Source organism: Phymastichus coffea, unplaced genomic scaffold, assembly GCF_024137745.1.
Source record: "Phymastichus coffea isolate CEN01 unplaced genomic scaffold, Cenicafe_Pcof_1.1 PCOF00028, whole genome shotgun sequence".
NCBI lineage: Eukaryota > Metazoa > Arthropoda > Insecta > Hymenoptera > Eulophidae > Phymastichus > Phymastichus coffea.
Genome location: NW_026706839.1, coordinates 2,211,636 through 2,229,849, shown reverse-complemented (window position 1 = coordinate 2,229,849; position 18,214 = coordinate 2,211,636). Strand labels below are relative to the sequence as shown.

General features: G+C 36.6%; 3 protein-coding genes across 6 annotated transcripts in view; all 3 read left to right on the top strand.

The window, feature by feature from the left end:
* Positions 1-967, top strand: part of LOC131675765 (alpha-tocopherol transfer protein-like) — a 51,522-nt gene extending 50,555 nt beyond the window's left edge. For all 3 annotated transcript variants that reach the window (XM_058954893.1, XM_058954894.1, XM_058954895.1), the window contains one exon: positions 37-967. In XM_058954893.1, the coding sequence (XP_058810876.1) occupies positions 37-188 (152 nt within the window). In that variant the 3' untranslated portion in view covers positions 189-967. The remainder of the gene's footprint in view (positions 1-36) is intronic.
* LOC131675754 (uncharacterized) lies at positions 966-10,973 on the top strand. Its single transcript, XM_058954876.1, has 15 exons — positions 966-2,093; positions 2,344-2,475; positions 2,778-2,870; positions 4,057-4,224; positions 4,595-4,732; positions 5,160-5,308; positions 5,363-5,467; positions 5,572-5,603; positions 5,874-6,072; positions 7,430-7,654; positions 8,468-8,632; positions 9,204-9,438; positions 9,516-10,093; positions 10,156-10,674; positions 10,737-10,973. The coding sequence occupies exons 1-15, from the start codon at positions 2,036-2,038 to the stop codon at positions 10,848-10,850; spliced, it is 2,910 nt and encodes a 969-aa protein (XP_058810859.1). The 5' UTR covers positions 966-2,035; the 3' UTR covers positions 10,851-10,973.
* Positions 10,974-15,621: 4,648 nt separating this feature from the next.
* The window catches only part of LOC131675783 (glucose dehydrogenase [FAD, quinone]), a 31,773-nt gene continuing 29,180 nt past the window's right edge, over positions 15,622-18,214 (top strand). The window contains exon 1 of one of the 2 annotated variants that reach the window (XM_058954927.1): positions 15,622-15,727. The gene's annotated coding sequence lies outside the window, so the exon portion shown is untranslated. Of the gene's footprint in view, positions 15,728-15,866; positions 16,171-18,214 lie in introns of those variants that run through there. The other variant, XM_058954926.1, reaches the window with a different exon arrangement.

Genomic DNA, 18,214 nt, shown 5'->3' with positions numbered 1-18,214 from the left:
TTACAGTATTTTCAAAATATTCACTTATATTTTCAGATACTTGGATAAGGAAATTGGAAGAATATGGACCTTGGTTCAAAGAGCAAGAAGGAATCAAGACAAATGAAGCATTACGACCTGGTAAACCAAAGACTTACGATGATCTATTTGGACTCGAAGGATCATTCCGACAATTAACGATCGACTAGGGACAGTTATTGTTGACTTAGTTTTTAAAATAAACTTTTCCATCAAGTTATTCATTGTTCTACGGTCAATGGAATTATTTAGACGGGGTAGTACTGACCATACTCTTACTAAAATTTTAATACATCTTGGTAACAGTATTACTACATCGCGTATTCATAGCTCTCTTGTAGATCTGTGAATATTCATTAAAGGCGTTGAGTTTGCTTTTTTACTTTCATTTTTGTCGCTCAAATAATGATTAAATACTTCTTAAAACTTTTATACAAGTTTTTAAATTAATACTCATGTAAATATTTATTTGGTGTATTGCTTAGCAAAATAAATTACCTATGCTCAACCACACTCATACTTTCATGAATTATGTCGGAAAAAGTCTCTGAAAAATTTTACTTTTTTCTAAACTTCAGAATCATTTTAAAAATGAGCATAAGATTTACAAGTTTTAAAACGACCGTAGTCGCAATCACAGAGATCATCTAATGAAACAGACAGGAAACAGTGGAAAAGATGGAATATAATTGATATTATCAACTACTGATGTATTTGTACGTTACGTATCGAACATAGTTCTTAATATAAATTTTGTTGGTGATGTAGGGTGTCGGTATCTATTTTTGACGTGGTATACGTATATCTTCTTTCAATTCTATTACAATTTCATCTCATGTCTCAAATAGTAATAATAATAATAATAATAATAATAATAATAATAATAACGAATAACTGAATAAAAGTTTTTATCCATTTAAATTCTTAATAGTCATCATAAGAACAATGTAAAAATTATAACAACAGTAAGAAAAAAATTTATTTTATATGCAATTACTGTTTTATAGATAACTTGATATTGTGTACATATACACTACATACACATCTACACATAGACATAAAAACTAGCATTCTTTATAAATGATGTACTATGATTCCTAACATCTGAAACCCTGTTTCTATAAAGTTTTCTCTATGAGGTAGCAAATTCAGTGTCATTAAATAAAAAAAATAATTCGTCATGGATTAATTTTAAATTTAATAAAAAATAAGAAACCATATCGTTAATCTAAGTACAAGTTCAAATTTTGCAGATCAAAATTCATTGGAAACCGTATTTCACTTAATTTTCCACTCGAAACTTGGACTGTTACAAAGTTTTTAAATTTGTGGCCTCGGTTGTGGCAATGCTTAAAAACTCAAAGCTAATGGAACTTGAGTGCTGACAGATTTAAGTAAAATTTTTGTTTCTAAAGTTCTGTAAGAAACGAAATGTCCAATAGAACTTATTGACTTTCTGGCATATTTTGACCTGTCAAATTGAATGTCGAAAACAAAATAACGCTATCCTATTCGTTTTCTACTAAATTCCAAAATCTTATAAAAAATCACTTTTTATTCTTATAGTTATTAAATCAAATCGACACTACTACGAACTAAAAAGGCGATGGGCTACATTATATTTAGGTAGATCGTATACCATAAAATTATTAAATCGAAAAGTAAAAAGCATGCATTATGAATGGTCAGTAGAAATGCTGTTTAAGATAGTTAAGAAAACTTTATTACATCAAGATATTTTTCAGTTATGTTATTCATAGATAAGCTCATTTGAATATGTGATCAATAATCTACGTTCCTACGTAAATAAAAATAATAGCATGAATAGCAACTCAATATCGTATGAAAAATTGTTGATGAAAATCAATGCTTAAGAGTCAGTCATCGATGTTCTCGTTACTTATATGAAATGTAATCCTTGCGGGAAATATTAGCCTCATGCATCACCAATCGATCGACGAGTAATTGTCGTTGAAAAGAAAACTAGTACTCAGTTAACTCTCTGTCCGCGAACGAAATGCTCAAGACCATTCTCATCACTTTTATTCCAAGATTTTTCTTGGTAATATTGACAAGTAAGTTTTTAATCATTATTTCGCATTATCGATATTGTATGTATTATTTTTATAAATTTTGTGCTGAGTGCAAAAATAAACGAATAATTAATTTTCTTTGATTTCATTATTGTAATAAACGAAATCACTTTCGGATTATAATGTAGTTTTTTAAGATATTTTTGCAGTCTAATGCTCTTGTGGAATTCCTTTATCAAATATTAATAACTCAAATAATGTTTTTAAATGGTCGATTTCATCACTGTTAAAGATGCGAGTGTTGATCATGTAACAGTATGCAATGAACTAACTTGCGAAATGAATGAGCAATGTGTCATTCGCAAGTTTTGGTGCGATTATAATGTGTGTCCTCAAATGATTTACTGTTCAAAGTCACAACTAGGTAAGTTTCTAAATCCAGTTATATGGATGATGTCATAATTTTCAGAGAAGAAATTTTGTGATGTTATACAAATATGATATTTGTAATATTCTGTATCTACATATTTTAGATGTCACATTTTAACATATATATTTCAAAATTCAAATTTGAGAAAATTTTTTAAACAAACTACTTTTTAGTTTACTTTTAGTTTACGTTAAAAAGCAATTGTTGAAATTTTGAAAAAAGCTGGTATTTTTAATAAAAAAAAAGTTTTCTAATTTAATTAGTATATTACACGTGCAGCGTTGGATATTTTGCAGAGTCACTGAGAGGTCCTGAAACTTGCAAATCAGTTTTCTGCCCCGATGGATACAAATGCGTTCTTCGAGCTCATGAATGCACGTGGAATAACGGTAATTAATAATTATGATGCAACTTTCACACAAAGTAAACTCGCATCGATCAAAAGAATGCCAACTAAACATTGATGAGGAATCTTTGTTTTTCATTTACATTTTTCATCGGCATTTCAAAAATTTTTGGTGTTTCCCTGCTCACTAATTCTAGAGCAACTAATAAAAATTATAATCAGTATTTAAATTACAAAAACATTTAGTCACTACGACAAATGAAGACCTGTATAAAAATTAAAAGGCCAGCCTAAGACTTGTGCAAACGCATAATTAAAAAAAATGTTATATATAAAGACATAATAAAGAAATGTCAATCTTAGAGTTCTTGCGGTATCATATTCAGAACAATAAAAGTCAACATTGTAATAAATGTACACAGGCAATTCCACTTTCCCTTAGCAGATACCTAGCGAAAGTCGGAATGATCAACATTGGATCAGTGGCTCCGCAGAGATTTAAGTACTTGTAACATTTATAGTGGAGATGATAATTGGATCGAAACAGCGTGCTGTTCATGACTCACGGGTTAAGCTACGAGTCGTGATGTCTTCAAATGAATATTATGTCGTATTTTACCCAAACTCTAACGTCGAGTCTTTTTTCATCCGTCGTAATTTAGAAGCAATATTAAATTTTTGAGGATGTAAGATTTTTTTAACATTCAATATGATGCTAAATAAAAATTTCAGATTAAGAAGCATTATTTTGATCTTTGAGTAAGATAAATGTTAGAAATGTTTATAGACCCACTTTTCGAGGCATAAATTACTGGAAATTATGCATATATCATGAAAAATATATCTTATATGGACTATACACGAATAATATTAATTCACAAGAATCGGAACGAAGCGAAGCAACCAAAGGGCTTTTTTGATTTATTTAAATAAATCGAATGAAATAATTAAAAAGTGGTATTCAAAAATTAAAAAGTAAAAAAGATATTCTCACAAGTAATATCGAAATATACTATTCTTTGACAGTTAGTAATATTATGCAAAATGTATATTTAAAATGTCTTTTTGTGCCTGAATGTCTAAATGCAAATGTACAAGAATCGTTTTTTCTTAACAATTCTATTATCTAATTGTCCGTTCCCTTACTAAAAACACAAATGTTCTACCAGACTGTTGAATAAAAAGTACCGTCGATGATATAAACTTTTATGTTTGAATCTTCTTTGCAGACTGCAAACAGCGTTTTGCTCGTTGCATTTCCAATGTAGAACTTGCAGATGAGCCAGTTTCCTGTTTAAATGTTAAGTGTGGAAAAGGCCACCAGTGCGTTCTTAGAGAGACGCACTACTGCCCGAGGCCACCTTGCCGACTTACCAAGAGCTGCGCTTATTCAGAAGGTATGTTTATTTTCATTCTGCATTTATAGTAAGAAAAAAATGTATATTTCAGAGAAAACTGCACGAAAAAGAAATATAAATTTTCTATAAAGACATTTTGACAATAACTCAGAGCCAGTTTCAGTGAGTAATAATTTTACTATCACGTTATTGTTATTCTATCGTATAAAAATTCTAAATACGATCGATGCATAAATGTAATAAAATTGTAAAGAAGAGCAGCGCTGAGAATAATGGGCACACCAAGCTTTTGTTTCCAATGACTTTTTATAGAGATAGGAGCATAGTTGTGATTTATATTTTAGAAAATAATAGAATTGTTGATATTTCCTTTATATTAACAGAAGGTTTTTATTTGTTCTCGTTGCAGATGTTGAAATATGGTTCGACAAGTGCAGACAATTGGGCTGTCGTTCCGAGCACGACTGCTTCCTAAGAAGACCTGCAGAAAAATGTGCAATGTCGTCTTGTGCCCACATACCCGACTGTCTTGTTACGCCAAACACCTGTGAGATGAAAGAAAACTTAATGAAAGATGATTTCTATTCTTCTCTGCAAAAAATTATACTTTTGAAAATACTTAAATATTTTTATTTGAATTGTTTATTAATGGTTGTTATTTGTCCTGACATTATTAAGTAAACTGTAAAAGTACAAATCATATCTTTGAACAAGAATAATTTATACTTTAAATATGAATAATATAACAATCATTGAAAGGATGATTTATGTTACGTTATGTTTAAATAAAATGTAGTTTTTCCATCATACAGGACGTTTCGTAATGAGTATTTAACTATTGAATGAATTCGGAATCAAAACTAAGTTATACTCTTATGCAGAAGCTCCTGTTTGTCTACTGCGGTTAATTGATTTACAAATGCGAATTCTATAATTAGGTTGATTGTTGTATGCGCGGCATTATCACGTTCCAGTTGAATCCACTTCAAGCAAGCTTTGCTATGGCTGGATCTGCCCAATAGATCAAGTATGCTCGGCACGACTGCAAGCTCCCTGTAACACCCCGGGCAACAATTGTCCAATTCTTAGATCCTGCAGTCGACCTTCATCTGATCTTACGCAGGTACTCTAATAATTATTGATTGAAATATGAGCTACAGATGAAACTATTAATTAGCACCCGGGCATTCGGACGACCCTTTCGGACATTGAGAAAGATATTTTACTCGGGGAGCAGCGTAGACTGCAGCAGTATCGCGAAGCGATGAATTTCACGGAAAAGGTAACTTGTAGATGTAAACAAATTTGAAAACATCTATTTAGTTTTCCAAATATCAAATTACTTTTCCATTCATCCAGTTTTATCTAGCAGTTTTTTATTTTTAGGATATTCAGCGATATTACGATGGTTTTTTATCGTGAGTATTTAATATTACTTCGTCATTCGTAAAAAAATTTCTAAATTCATATTCAATAAACTGTAAAATGTGCTAAATGATAGACATATATTGTACCTTAAATCTTAAATCTTACTCGGAGTTGAATAAAAATAATTCAACTCAAATTCGCTAAAAGGATAAATCTTATTTGTTTTAATATTCTCTTGAGAAACGCAAAACTTTCAAATTTCAATTTACGTAATTTACAATGCTTGTTGAACTTTCATCAAATAATTTCACTTTCTACAGCATAGCTGGTCCATCCTGGAAAAATCCAGACTACGCAGCGTCCCCTATGAAGTCGGGGCGGGTGAGTGTGAGTCCGATTATGCGGAGCACATCCCAGCACGGTGGCGATTCAGTCTGGCTGACCTATTTGAAGCGTCGAACTGGAGCCGAGGCGGTTCGATATTGGATCGACAAGGCGAAAAGTAATCAAGACTATGAGGTAATTTATTCGTTGTGATCTTAATTGAAAATTGAAAAAAATGCTTTGGGGATCTTAGAGATCGACGAGAACAATTCCATTTATTACGTATTTTTCATTATTTGGAAACATTCAATGGGAAATGTCACCTAACCGAATACATCATGTATATTCAAAGTAATTAAAGTAACATTTAAGCAAAAGCGCGTACGTATTTCAAATTGAAATATCAAGATCAATATTTATTTCGAAAATTGAGCTTATTCAATTTAAAGAAAATATATTCGATGTGAAGTACTATATTTATGCACGCGACTCGTGAGAAATTTCATAAAAAAATACCAAAATTCGACACTGTTTTTTTAAATGTCCAAAATATATGAACTCTTAATTTTCCGAGTATACATGGTTCTACTATCCTTTGCATACTCGTGAAAACTTTTTTTTGTTCGTGTAATTGTTGAAATCGAATGAAAGCGCTGAGACTAGAAACTCAGTTGAAAGAAAAACCTTATTCTCCGTGGCGTTTCGAAATTCAATCGGATACTGAGAAAGGTAACGCTAATCTGAGCTCAAATTTGGATTCCTGGAATCAAAATATGTCGCAAACAATAAGGTAATTGCGTTTAATATGGTCACTTCAAATGCAAACGTAACTTTTGACCGAGAGTGATTTTATCGATATGCGACGGCTCATATTAAATAATCAAAAGTTGTATTTGCTTTTAGTGCGGCCATATTAAGCACATATAAGTTATTTTAGCTCGAAATTTTGACCTTGTAAATACACGCAACTGTTAATTAAATGTATCAGCCCTGCATTATTATAAATCATACAAAATTACGTTCACTTTTTTGAATATTTTTAGAACTTTTAGAGAGAAAACAGGGTGTTAAGTGCAAAAGTGGGGTTAAATATTCCTAGCTTCCATTAGTTTCATAGAATAATGAATTCGTATAATTTAGAGTTTGCGTCCAATATGAAATTATTTCCAAGCGGTTCCGAGTAATGGTGCTTTTTTATGGAATTTTTCGTATAAGAACAAATCATTTTTACTATAAAATTTGAGGGATACGATACTTTCGTGAAATAAAACTCAATACTTCTACTTTAAGCTCAATGAAAAATAGCTCCAAGGAAAAATTCAGTATTTATTTTCTGGTGTTGTCCCGGAAGCTATATATTTTGTAGCCGGATAGATAGTCATTGCTATTAATGCTTTTTCCGATTGGAATGGCCATTTAGTTAATGTAAGTGCCATCAGTATAATAACAGCCAATGAAATATTATGTTCATTATATATTAATGATAACACATTAGAGAGCGAGAGAGAGAGAGAGGGAGATGGAGGGAGAGCAGTTGAAAAAAAATTTGCAGGGTTTTGTAGAATGGCTGAACACCGTAGAGGAGCTTCTCGATCCGGACACTTACCGACTTTGGCTGATGGAAGTAGAGTCAGCAAGCGCCAATGTACCCGAATTTCAGGCGTGGATTTCGCTGCGCAATCTCGCGGCCCATCGGCTCGCTGCTGTTGCCTCCCCCACTCAGAGGACTCTTCCAGTTTCGATAGCCGACAGAGCGAAAAATCTCTTCTACAGCGATGTGAGTATGCCAAGACACCTTTTTTCATTGCTATTCCTTCGGATCCAGTTTATACGGGCGAGAAAACGGAAAACTGGGTCGTGCTTTGGGATCGATCTCCCCGTCCCCCCTCTCGCTCTCTCTATGGATAAATTCACGGAGGCCCTATTCGATCCTTTTTTACCGGGAAGAAGGAATTGCCTGACGAGTTTCGAGAGAATGTTAAGAATTTAAATTAATACTCGAGCGATATAACTTATTTGACTTATTTAATAAACATAAATATTAGTTTGCAGTTGGAATGTGACTAACCAACTTTTTGTGCGCGAGCACTGCATTGAATAATTTACTTTGTAAAGCCAAAAGTTAAATCTGTTGATTTGAAGCCATGTTTGAAACTTTTCATCGAGTATATCCAACAAGTTGAGGAGATTTTCCAACACTTCGCAAGTATATACTGACTCCAAGTTTGAATAAATTTTTTCTTTGGAAGTTTAAGCATAAAGTAAATTCGTCTTTGCCACGCGAGAAAAAGAAGCGCCGAGAAATTCGCATGCTAGTCACAGTGAAATTTTACTAATACTTGAAACAGAACTTGGAGGATTTGAAACTACAAGGCAGAAATCATCCCCAAACTGATTTGTAAAGTTTGTTCGGAGAAATTCTGTATGATGTACGCGACAACGTGAGCGGGTTTTCGCGAAGCTGGCAAGTTTCCTTTGCGAATACTCGGGTCGCATAATTGAGAAGGTTTTCAAACTACCTAGAATACGAAATGTTAGTGTGTATTTAACTGAGCGCGCAAACAGGATTGTAAAAGTCTGGAAATTCCAGAAAAGCTTGGCATTTGGGGATCACCGACAAAAGGCCGAGTCGGGAGGCGCGATTCGGCAGCCGGCCAATTTCAAATTCAACGAGGCAAGTCAATTGGAGGATGGCCGACTGGCACATCTTGAGATTCCATTCCGACCTCAAGGTCCGTCGGATGTTGCCTACGGGGTAAGCATCCCCGATGGAGCCGTATTTCGCGTATCGACGAGAAAATACTTTTACGATAATTGGGCGACCGACCAGTAAATCCTTGTTCGATTGGAATAGCAGGCAATGGAGTGCGTTTGATCGCTGCTTTACGTTGGAAATATATGCTTCTATTTCTTGAGTGATCTTTTAGATATATATGTTTCGAAAAAAAGAAACTACATCCTCGTTGATCCGTCATTTTTGACAATCAGTTAAACTAACTAACTACTATAATGGCTTCTTACAGCTCACTTCGATCATATTAATTTCTTGTTTTAAGCAATCTGTAGCGAAACTTGATTTTATAAGAATCTTTTGAATCTTGTAATTTGTAGACATAATGGTTAATTACAGAAGATAACGCGCTATTCTATGCAAGGTTAATTAACTTTCGAGTCACTCTGTCGTGCCTTTAATCAAAACTTTTCCTGGAGGACGAAAACTTCAAATTCAAAATAATGAGGACTTAGAAGCGAGTTGGCGATTTTTTAGTGAACGAACATCATGAGATGGTGGCCAGTCTCAAACTAACAACTTGAAATTCTCGTAGCTGCCACAGAACTTTGGAGGAGTCGTCAAGAACTCGTGGAACTCGTGGCAATCCTATTATCAGTTAAAGCCGCCAGGTCTGTCCGGATCGGCCGGTGGTCATTTGGATACGAAGGCTCGCCAAAATGCAGGCGTGCCGCAAATGTTTTTCGTAGATGATCGATACGCCACGGCATTAAAGCATCAGGAAGTCTCGGCGGCACGAAGTCTCGGAGCGATGATAGAGCAGATTGAAGGTGAAAAACTGGATTTTTTCACTAGGCAAGATAAATATTAGTCAATTTTACGAACGTCAGTATGTTTCTTTACTTAGATTTCAAAAAGATTCGGCCAAACGTTGCCAAATTGGAACCCAGTCAGTCCACGTCACAGCTGATGCTTTCATCTAGTCCTAAGGATAATAAGCCGCTGCCAAATTTATTGATTTACTTTCCTCCACCCTTGAATTTTTTCATTTATTATTTCGTCGGGAGTAGTAACAATACCGAAAATATTACTTTACAAACCAACGATAAGGATAATTCTAAATCTCAAGTAGGCATGAGAATGTTCAATAGTGATAGTTATATACCGGAAGACTATGATGATAACCCTAACTTTTATAACAAAACTAGTCCGGTAGAGAAACAAAAAGAATTTGAATTCATTCGAAAAATTATTAAAGAACTCATAAATTACTGGGACGATGAAGAACAATCGTTGGGTAAATCCGACAAATTTAATAACAATGATACAGTAATCAGAATGGGAAATTATAACGGAAAGTCACAAAGCGTCACTAGTAGCGTTACTCACGGAATAAAATTCGAAGAAGCTGAAGGAAAATCAACTTTCAACAAATTTTTAGAATGGTTATTCGAAAATGGTCATATAAACTCGACACAATTGTCGGTAAGTAAATAAATTTTGTATAAATGAGCAAGAGCTATTGCAATATAAATATTGTATTCTAGAACTCGAGTTCGAGGAAAACATATCCACTGGTTCCTGAGGAGTCAGTTCATTCTCCCAATTCGCGGAATTCTGAAAATAATACAAACACAACATCAGGGAAAATCCGTATACTTGTCGATATCGATAAAAATCCGGAAATAATAAAAAAATTATTTTCAAAGGATATCACTGACAAGAAAAATGACTCAAATTCTCGACAATATCAAGTAATTGTTAATTTGGATGAGTACGCCGAATCCCAAGAAAAAGATTTAATATCCCAAAAATTAATCAATATAGCATCGACAAAATTACATCGAAATATAACTGGAGACGAGAAGATACCAAAAATGTTGTGGGTGTTCCCGGTATATGGAAATGAAGAAAATGAAACAATATTAAATGAATTTAAAGAAAGAAATAGAGAACAAATTAATACATTGGTAAACGTAGATGTTCCAACGACACATACTGATAATAACGACAGCTATCATAATTTACCAGACAATCATAAAACAAATAGCAGCATGAGAAATGTGGTTAGTAAAAACATAGCTTTACATAATACTACGTTAAATTCAATGAAAATCTCAATTTACAGAATCAAGTTAACAATTCTAGCAATGATCAGTCTAATGTTGACAATTCAACTAAAGATGCCGAAGGCGAATATTATGATGACCATGATATGTACGACGAATACGATTACGAGTAAAGCGACTTAAATGTATCGATGGAAAACTGATCGTATACAAAATGAGATTTGTATTAAATTAAGAATTGTTATAAATTAGTCGAATTTAATAACGTGATCTTTATGGAAATAAAAGTAATTTCGAAATGCAGTAGTTGTTTTGAGAAAAATCAACAGAATTTTCTAACCACTGAAGTATTGAAGCACCAGTACTCCACAATATTGAGTGTGCTAGTTGTTACTTGCTCAATTCATTACTTCTACCGCAACAAAGCTCTACCACATCCAACTAACCAATATTTCAAGCCCCTGACAATTGTCAAGCGTAATTGATTAAATAATCCGTTCTCAACGTTAATTAGTTTTTTAACGACGCTAATTAAAATTTCCAAGATAAAAAATGAATAATCCCTAATACGTCTGCATAATATACACGAATCTGATGCCCATATTTCAATTCGTTAAATTCCTGAAGCTGAGTCGCACACGATTTTAATCTCCAGCGAGACTTGTGGATGATGAGGTTTGATCGACGCAGCATTCCACATGGACGTGGTTCTTAAAGTAATAATAATAATAATAATAATAATAATAATAATAATAATAATAATAATAATAATAATAATAATAATAATAATAATAATAATAATAATAATAATAACAATAACGATAATAATAACATAAACAAGCGTTTGAAATTTATATAACTTTATATAATAAATTGAAAGTTTATTGTAACTGTTGTATCAGTAGTTCTAAAGGTACATCTGTGAATAGCTTGATAAAAAATAATCAATTTTATTGTATTAACAAGCAAAAACCAGTCCTCCAGTCGGCCAATTCAATGCAATGTTCAATCTAAAAGTTTTCCAATCAGTAAAGTACTGCAGTCTATAGCGAATCTGATGGTCATATTTCAATTCGTAAAATTCCTAAAGCTGAGTCGCACGCGATTCTAATCATCGGCGAGACTTGCGAATGATGAAGTTTGCTCTACACAGCGTCTTTCTCGGCCCAACAGCCATCGAACTGCTGCTACCACTTCCGATTGCTATAACTGATTGCTGCACGGTCGAATCACGAACTTGCGAGTTTCCACGATGTTTAGCGGCTACACTTCGCAGGTAGGAAGTTGTCTTTGATTATAAAAGTTTATCGCTGCTCGGATCTATCGCATTGTAATAACGAGAAAAACAATAAATATCTCGTTAAAATGATTTATCCGCAGTGGGAGTATACACAGCTATGCTTACGTAAAATTTCGTGTCGTAGGTTATTATTCTCAGTAAGCTTTGGGAAAATTGATTTTCTGATATGCGTATCGCGCGAAATATCTCGGTTGGCGATGCTATACGGTATTTTATCATATTGCATTGCATTTGCGGCAGTGTGATTTTTCATTCAAAAAATTTTTCTCATTGCTAGCCGCAGACTAAGAAAATGCGTTTTTCTAAACGAAAACCCATCCAATTTAATGACGAAAATTTATAACATCCACTAAGCGAAACTTCCAAACAGTGTTTTCGATTGCGTGCAAAAAGCAAAGGAACTAAAAACAACTAAGGGAATTTCAATTTGAGCTGATAGGATGGAATCGATGTCCTTGTCGATCCCCCTTTTTCTTTTACTCTCGATTCTCAAGAAGATTATTCTGAATCTTTGTAAGCGTATACCGGGTCAATAACTATCAAGAGTCCCGATAAAAGTATTTAACCATTATGAAATCTATGCTGTATATAATGTCAATATTACGTAAAGTTGTTATATGTTCCAGTTTCTATTTTCAATTTTATCGTGTTTACAATAAATAAAGATATGAAATAGGCGATAAATTTATGGACAAGAGTGGCCGTTGCTTTAATTCTTTAATTAATTTATTGTGATATAGTGTTTAATATGAAGATTTGTAACGGGAAAGTATTGGTTTTCATTTCGAACAGTACAAATAATTCAACGCATCCTTATTATTTCCATTTACGCAATGCCGTTGAGAAGTAAAAGTGATGGTCGGCAAACAAATTCGATCAATATAGTTGAAATATTTCATCCTTCTGACTGATGCCAAAAAGGAATTCATAACTTATCATCATACCTAACTTAGCAATTAGGTTGGTGCAGCCTTCAAATTTTCCAACTAATTATCGCAACAGCGAGCTTCACAACTCTCAACAACTATTAGAGCGGGAAAAAAGGCCAAAAGGTCGAAAGTCGCATCGTTGCTGACAACTGACAAGACACGCTTCGGTGTACACAAGGCTAAAGGAGAGAGGCGTCGGCTCGTCGAGAGTTGTCATTTCGTTTGGTACACGAATGTTCTGCGGCCTTTGTCCTAGTTTAATCCGTAATTAGCTTTCAAGTTCTATGGACGTAACGTTTGGCCTGTAATTTAAAGCGTCGATTCAGCCGTCATACTACGTGTACACGTGTAATCGCTATAGGATCTGAAGCCTTATACACGCCTCAAACGACTTCTTAGTTCTTTCAAACTCGCTATCGGATTTCTATTTCAATGAGAGCATTAGCACAATTGAGTAAATACTTACACGGAGCGAATCTAATCGAGCGATAAACAATTATCCATTTTCCTAACTGCAGTTCCTAGCCACTGCGGTTATCTGCAATGCGTACGTGTGCTGCTTTATGACGCTGTTTATTATTTATGCGCTAACAAACGCAGCTGCCGATGAATTCTTAGACAGGTAAACGGACTGATGCGGGATATGCCGTTCAATGAAATTAATTGCCCGAATGTTACATTTCGACATATCGATCGCAGTCAATGCAATACAGATTGCCGTATTTTGCCTTTTCCATGTCGACTAAATTCATCGTCACGAACGACTATACCGGAGCTTGCGATAAGCTGCGCAGCCCAGTGTGAAAGCGTCAGCAACAAAATCAATGACGAACAAGTTTGTTAGTTTGTACTCGCGCTAATTTACTCAAGTTCTGCTTGGAAATACGCTCACTGTGAACTAGTCGGGATGCCGGGTTTCAACGTTAAATCGAGAATTCCCTTATAAGATAGTTTGCCAACTCGATAGCAGATGGAGAAGTGTATCATGGCATACCCGTTGCTGCGACGAATCTATAGCAAGCTTTGACGAGTGTCCGAGTGATTTTTATAGCAATATACTCGTCGAAAAATCAAAATGCTTTCGTTTACTTCTTACAAATGACCGTAAGCAACCATAGCCTTAGCTACATAGAGGGAAGGAAGAGTTTGGAAACAGAGCGGCAAGTCGTCAAAGATTTTATTCGTGCATTTCGACCTTTACGGTTATTTTCTCGTGTTTACTGTTGTATTGCAAATCAGCGACAACGCTGTATACTTATATCATAGAGAGTGAAACGAATCACACGAGCGGCTCATTTTCTCTTTCTCGCGCTTAGCTCTGTTTTTTTCCACAAGTTTTTTCTTCGCGCTTCGCACTTCCGCGCTTCTGCCCCCTTCACTCTCCCGCTAATTATTCTTTCCGAAGCACTTACATTTATTGAAATGTGCTAGCTGAATCACATCGCTGTAGCTATTAACAACGAAAAGATATCTCTTAGAGCCGGGATGAAGTAGCAGCTGGCAACTTTCTTGAAAGTTGCAGACTCATTAGCTAGCTGCTCATATGAAAAAGTGTCAACATTTCTTGCTCCACTTGTTCATTTATTTGACAAGCCGCGGCATTATCGGGAAAATGACGCTGCAGTATTTTGCCGCGGCTCGTTCTAGCTCACGGCCGCGTCCTGATGGATCGTTGACAATAATGCTGGTAATTTGCAGATTAATAGCGCCGCCGTTATAAAACCAGATAGACGATAACTCCCTCATAATAGAGCATTTCACGTTACCGGCCGATGCCCGGGTGTTTACGTTGTTGGGCGCTCGAGCCTCGCTGTTTATTCCAAAAACATAGTCGCACGCGCCGCCGAGGGAATTCACGCGCGATATTTCATCGTCTAATGTTCGGCGCAAGGGTAAGGCATTACCGGCGCATGCACGAAATTTTCCGGGCGCGCCAATGGATTTGCGACGACGATTACGCTCGTCCCTCGAGGGCGCTGGCGGTTTATACGCGCCTGGATGCACCCCGGTACAATTTAACGGCTTCGACGTGGTTTCGCGTACTTCTGCGAACGGCCCGTCCCGAGGTCCCGCGTCCGAGCAGCTCGGACAGATTTGAATATTAAGCGCGGCGTACACGCGCACGTGGGGGGGCTCCCTCGGCGCTAGCAAAACCGAAAGTTCGCAAGGACGCCCGCGTCGCGCGCACGCCTCGACGAATAACCCGGCTCACCTGGCTCTGCCCTCACTTCGGATTAATTAATTCGCTGTGCTCAACGCTGTGTCTTCGTTACGCTTCTAAGCGCGATCTTCTGCCATGCTTTCGTTAAATTTACGCTTGCGAACGATGTCGAAAGCAACTAATTATTTTTTCGAGCGGCGTCATAGCCTCGTCGTTACGTTACGCTTCCAAAACAAATTGCGCTCAAGATTCTGTTGGCCCTTCTAAATACTTCGAGGATACATTACCTGAGCTTCCGCAGGCTGAGCTAACCCGTGGGCCATATCCTATATCGCAGTTGACCGGAGAATCCGACTGCTTCGAGCGCTACAATCTGCGCCCCCAGCGGCATGCGATCAATTATTATCAGTATCAAAATACAAATCCTCAACCTAATCCTTAAAGCCTCAAATCCCGAGTAACGTTGTCGAATAAGAGTGCACAGTGAAATGAGAATAGTTCGGCAAGCCAATGCGACGGTCAATTGTGCGATCGTTAGCACCCAAAATTATATTAAACGATTGTCATTAGCGTTGCACGCGAGAACGTATAGATTATAATTAACGAAGGCACTGGGAGAGGAGAAGGGGATTCTAAGCCTTCAAGCAGTAACAAAGGAAGGTTAGCTGTAAGCGCGCACGCCGGGAAAAGGGCCGTGGTGGTGGAGGTTCAGAGTGACTGTCGAATATTACAAGAGAGAGAGAGAGAGAGAGAGAGAGACAGACAGAGAGAGAGAGAGAAAGAGAGAGAGAGAGAAAGAGAGAGAGAGAGGTAACGAGCGAACGGAGCAGCAACGCCAAACAACTCGCCCAGTCGCGAGACTTTGGAGCTCAGAACATCGCGCGCCGCCAACTCGTGCGCGGATATATATCAGACGCTCTCGCCGTGCGACGAGACGAGAGATAGATACACATATATATATGTATATATATATATAGGCATACGCCTGCGTGCGAGGGAATAGGCACACGCTTTGCAGTGCAATTGTTTTTACACGCTAGTGGGACACTTTACGGGTTTTCTTACTACAATATCAGGCTGGAGCGGTCGTGTTTTAGCTGACGGTGAGTTTTTTTTGTTTTTTTTATTTTATTACATTTAATGATAAAATACGACAATCAAAACATTCAAGTATTATGCATTCATAGTAGATTTGAGATTCAAAAGGGCTAACAATAGGTTCGAATGATACAACCAAGTTCACAATTTTTTAAAATTTATTTAAAACTTCTATTTGGGCTGCCGTACTATTCGTTGATAAAAAAATGATAAAGTTTTGATGGCACGGTTTCAGTCAACTTTAAAATTTTGAATTTCAGCTGCTAGTATAATTTTGAGTAACGTTATTTTTTTAACGGATTACAAAAATAAATGATAATAAAATAAAATAAAACGCGAAATCCGTGCCACGACTTCATGAAAGTAATTTCACTTGATACCTAATGCAATTATTAATTTTTTTTTCTTTCTCATTCTACTACAATCTTCCGACTGGATGGAACTTGAAACGCCGCGCGCATGAATAAAATATAAGGTTTCTATTTAAGGCAATTATATAATTGCAATTGAAAACCGCAAAGGAGAACAGTAACGTAGAGCATTTCCAAGCGTTGCAGATATAAGAGTGATAAACCAATTTCGTTGGAGCATTAGGAGGGAAAAAAGAGAGCCTTCCGTACTAAAAGTAGTGTTACTTTTAGTACGCAGCCCGCGCGGTTGAGTGAATTGCCTAACGACAACAGAGTCATTGTGAAACTGCGTCCTGAGCGAACGCGATCGTCAGTGAATCCCTTCGTAACCGTGAAACAATGACCGTTGAAGGTTCGTGTTCAAATTACATTTGCGTTAGAGGTGATTGCAGCTTGCTCGACCAGGAAAGACGTGTGCGTTAGATCCAATTGAATTTTCAACAGTCGGAACCGGCGTTGCGGCACGCGCAAGTCAATTGGCTCTGTTTACATCTTGAATCAATCGACGCGATCACACACGCGCACGCGAGAGAGAGAGAGAGAGAGAGAGAGAGAGAGAGAGAGCTAGGGATAGAAGGAAAGCGCCGCCACAAGTGTACTATGTATATCGTCGCACGTGTAATAACCGCAGCTATCTCGTCAGCGTTGCATTGAAACTTCGTGGAAAAAGAAAAACGGTTGCCGATTGATTTCTTTCTTTTCTTTTCACCCACTCTTTCCCTCTCCGAGTTTCGTACTTTGACAACTTACGTAACAGAACTTAAACGTTTCCCGATAAACCTTAAACTCTCACAATCCCTGACATTTCGTCCTTGCCTCTCAAATACTAATCGATCTCACGTTCTGTCGTGCAACCGCGAGATAGTTGGTATAGAATGTCGTTAAAAATTTTGCTCCGGAATCAGCGCGACGTTTCTGTGCTATCCCCGGGTCAAACTGGGTATACATCGCTAGCCGGAATTTGACCGAAATTTTCAAGAATCCTGACATTCTTTGCGCAGAATTGTTTGCTGCGGGGGTATACACGCGTTGTCATTCAAAGCGACACCGAGAACGAAATGAAAAAGAGTGAGAAGCCAGGATCAATCAACGGTTAAATTGAATGGGGTTTTAAGTGCTGTGCCGAAAATCCGAGCAGCGCTATAGAAATCAGTTAAGCCCGGTTGGAAAGCTAGATACGGGACTTTTAACGAGCTGCTCAATTTCCCGAGCTCGCGCAAATTTTCCGTTCGTTCGCTCTCCTTAATAGTTTTGCCCCGGCAATTCCAGCCGACACACAGCCCATTTATCTGCCCCTACCCTTTCGTTGGCTAATTGGGAAAAGGGATGATGACGGCAAGGAAAGAGGCGAAATTCCAGAGTGAAATTTCTGGCCTGTCTGTACGTACACACAGCTCTTTCTCTCTCTAGCAACTTTTGTAAGCGGCTTATTGTTCGCACGCGATGCGGTCCGCTGAGATTGCAAGCGCTAAATTTGACAATGCTCTGATCAAAAGCGGCAAAGTTATGCCGTTTGTTTTCATACGAAAATAGCGGAAAAATTGCACGTTCCATTCCTATTCCTGCGTTGATATTCTCATTATGCTAGGCTAGCTGCCATGTTTATTATCCGACGTACGCCTCGATAATTTTCAGTCTG

Bases quoted from the DNA above. Each gene is read 5' to 3' on its own strand.
- LOC131675754 (XM_058954876.1), top strand. From the start codon at position 2,036: ATGCTCAAGACCATTCTCATCACTTTTATTCCAAGATTTTTCTTGGTA. The intron at 4,733-5,159 runs GTGAGATGAAAG...ATCACGTTCCAG, and splicing joins TCTTGTTACGCCAAACACCT to TTGAATCCACTTCAAGCAAG. The intron at 5,309-5,362 runs GTACTCTAATAA...ACTATTAATTAG, and splicing joins CTTCATCTGATCTTACGCAG to CACCCGGGCATTCGGACGAC.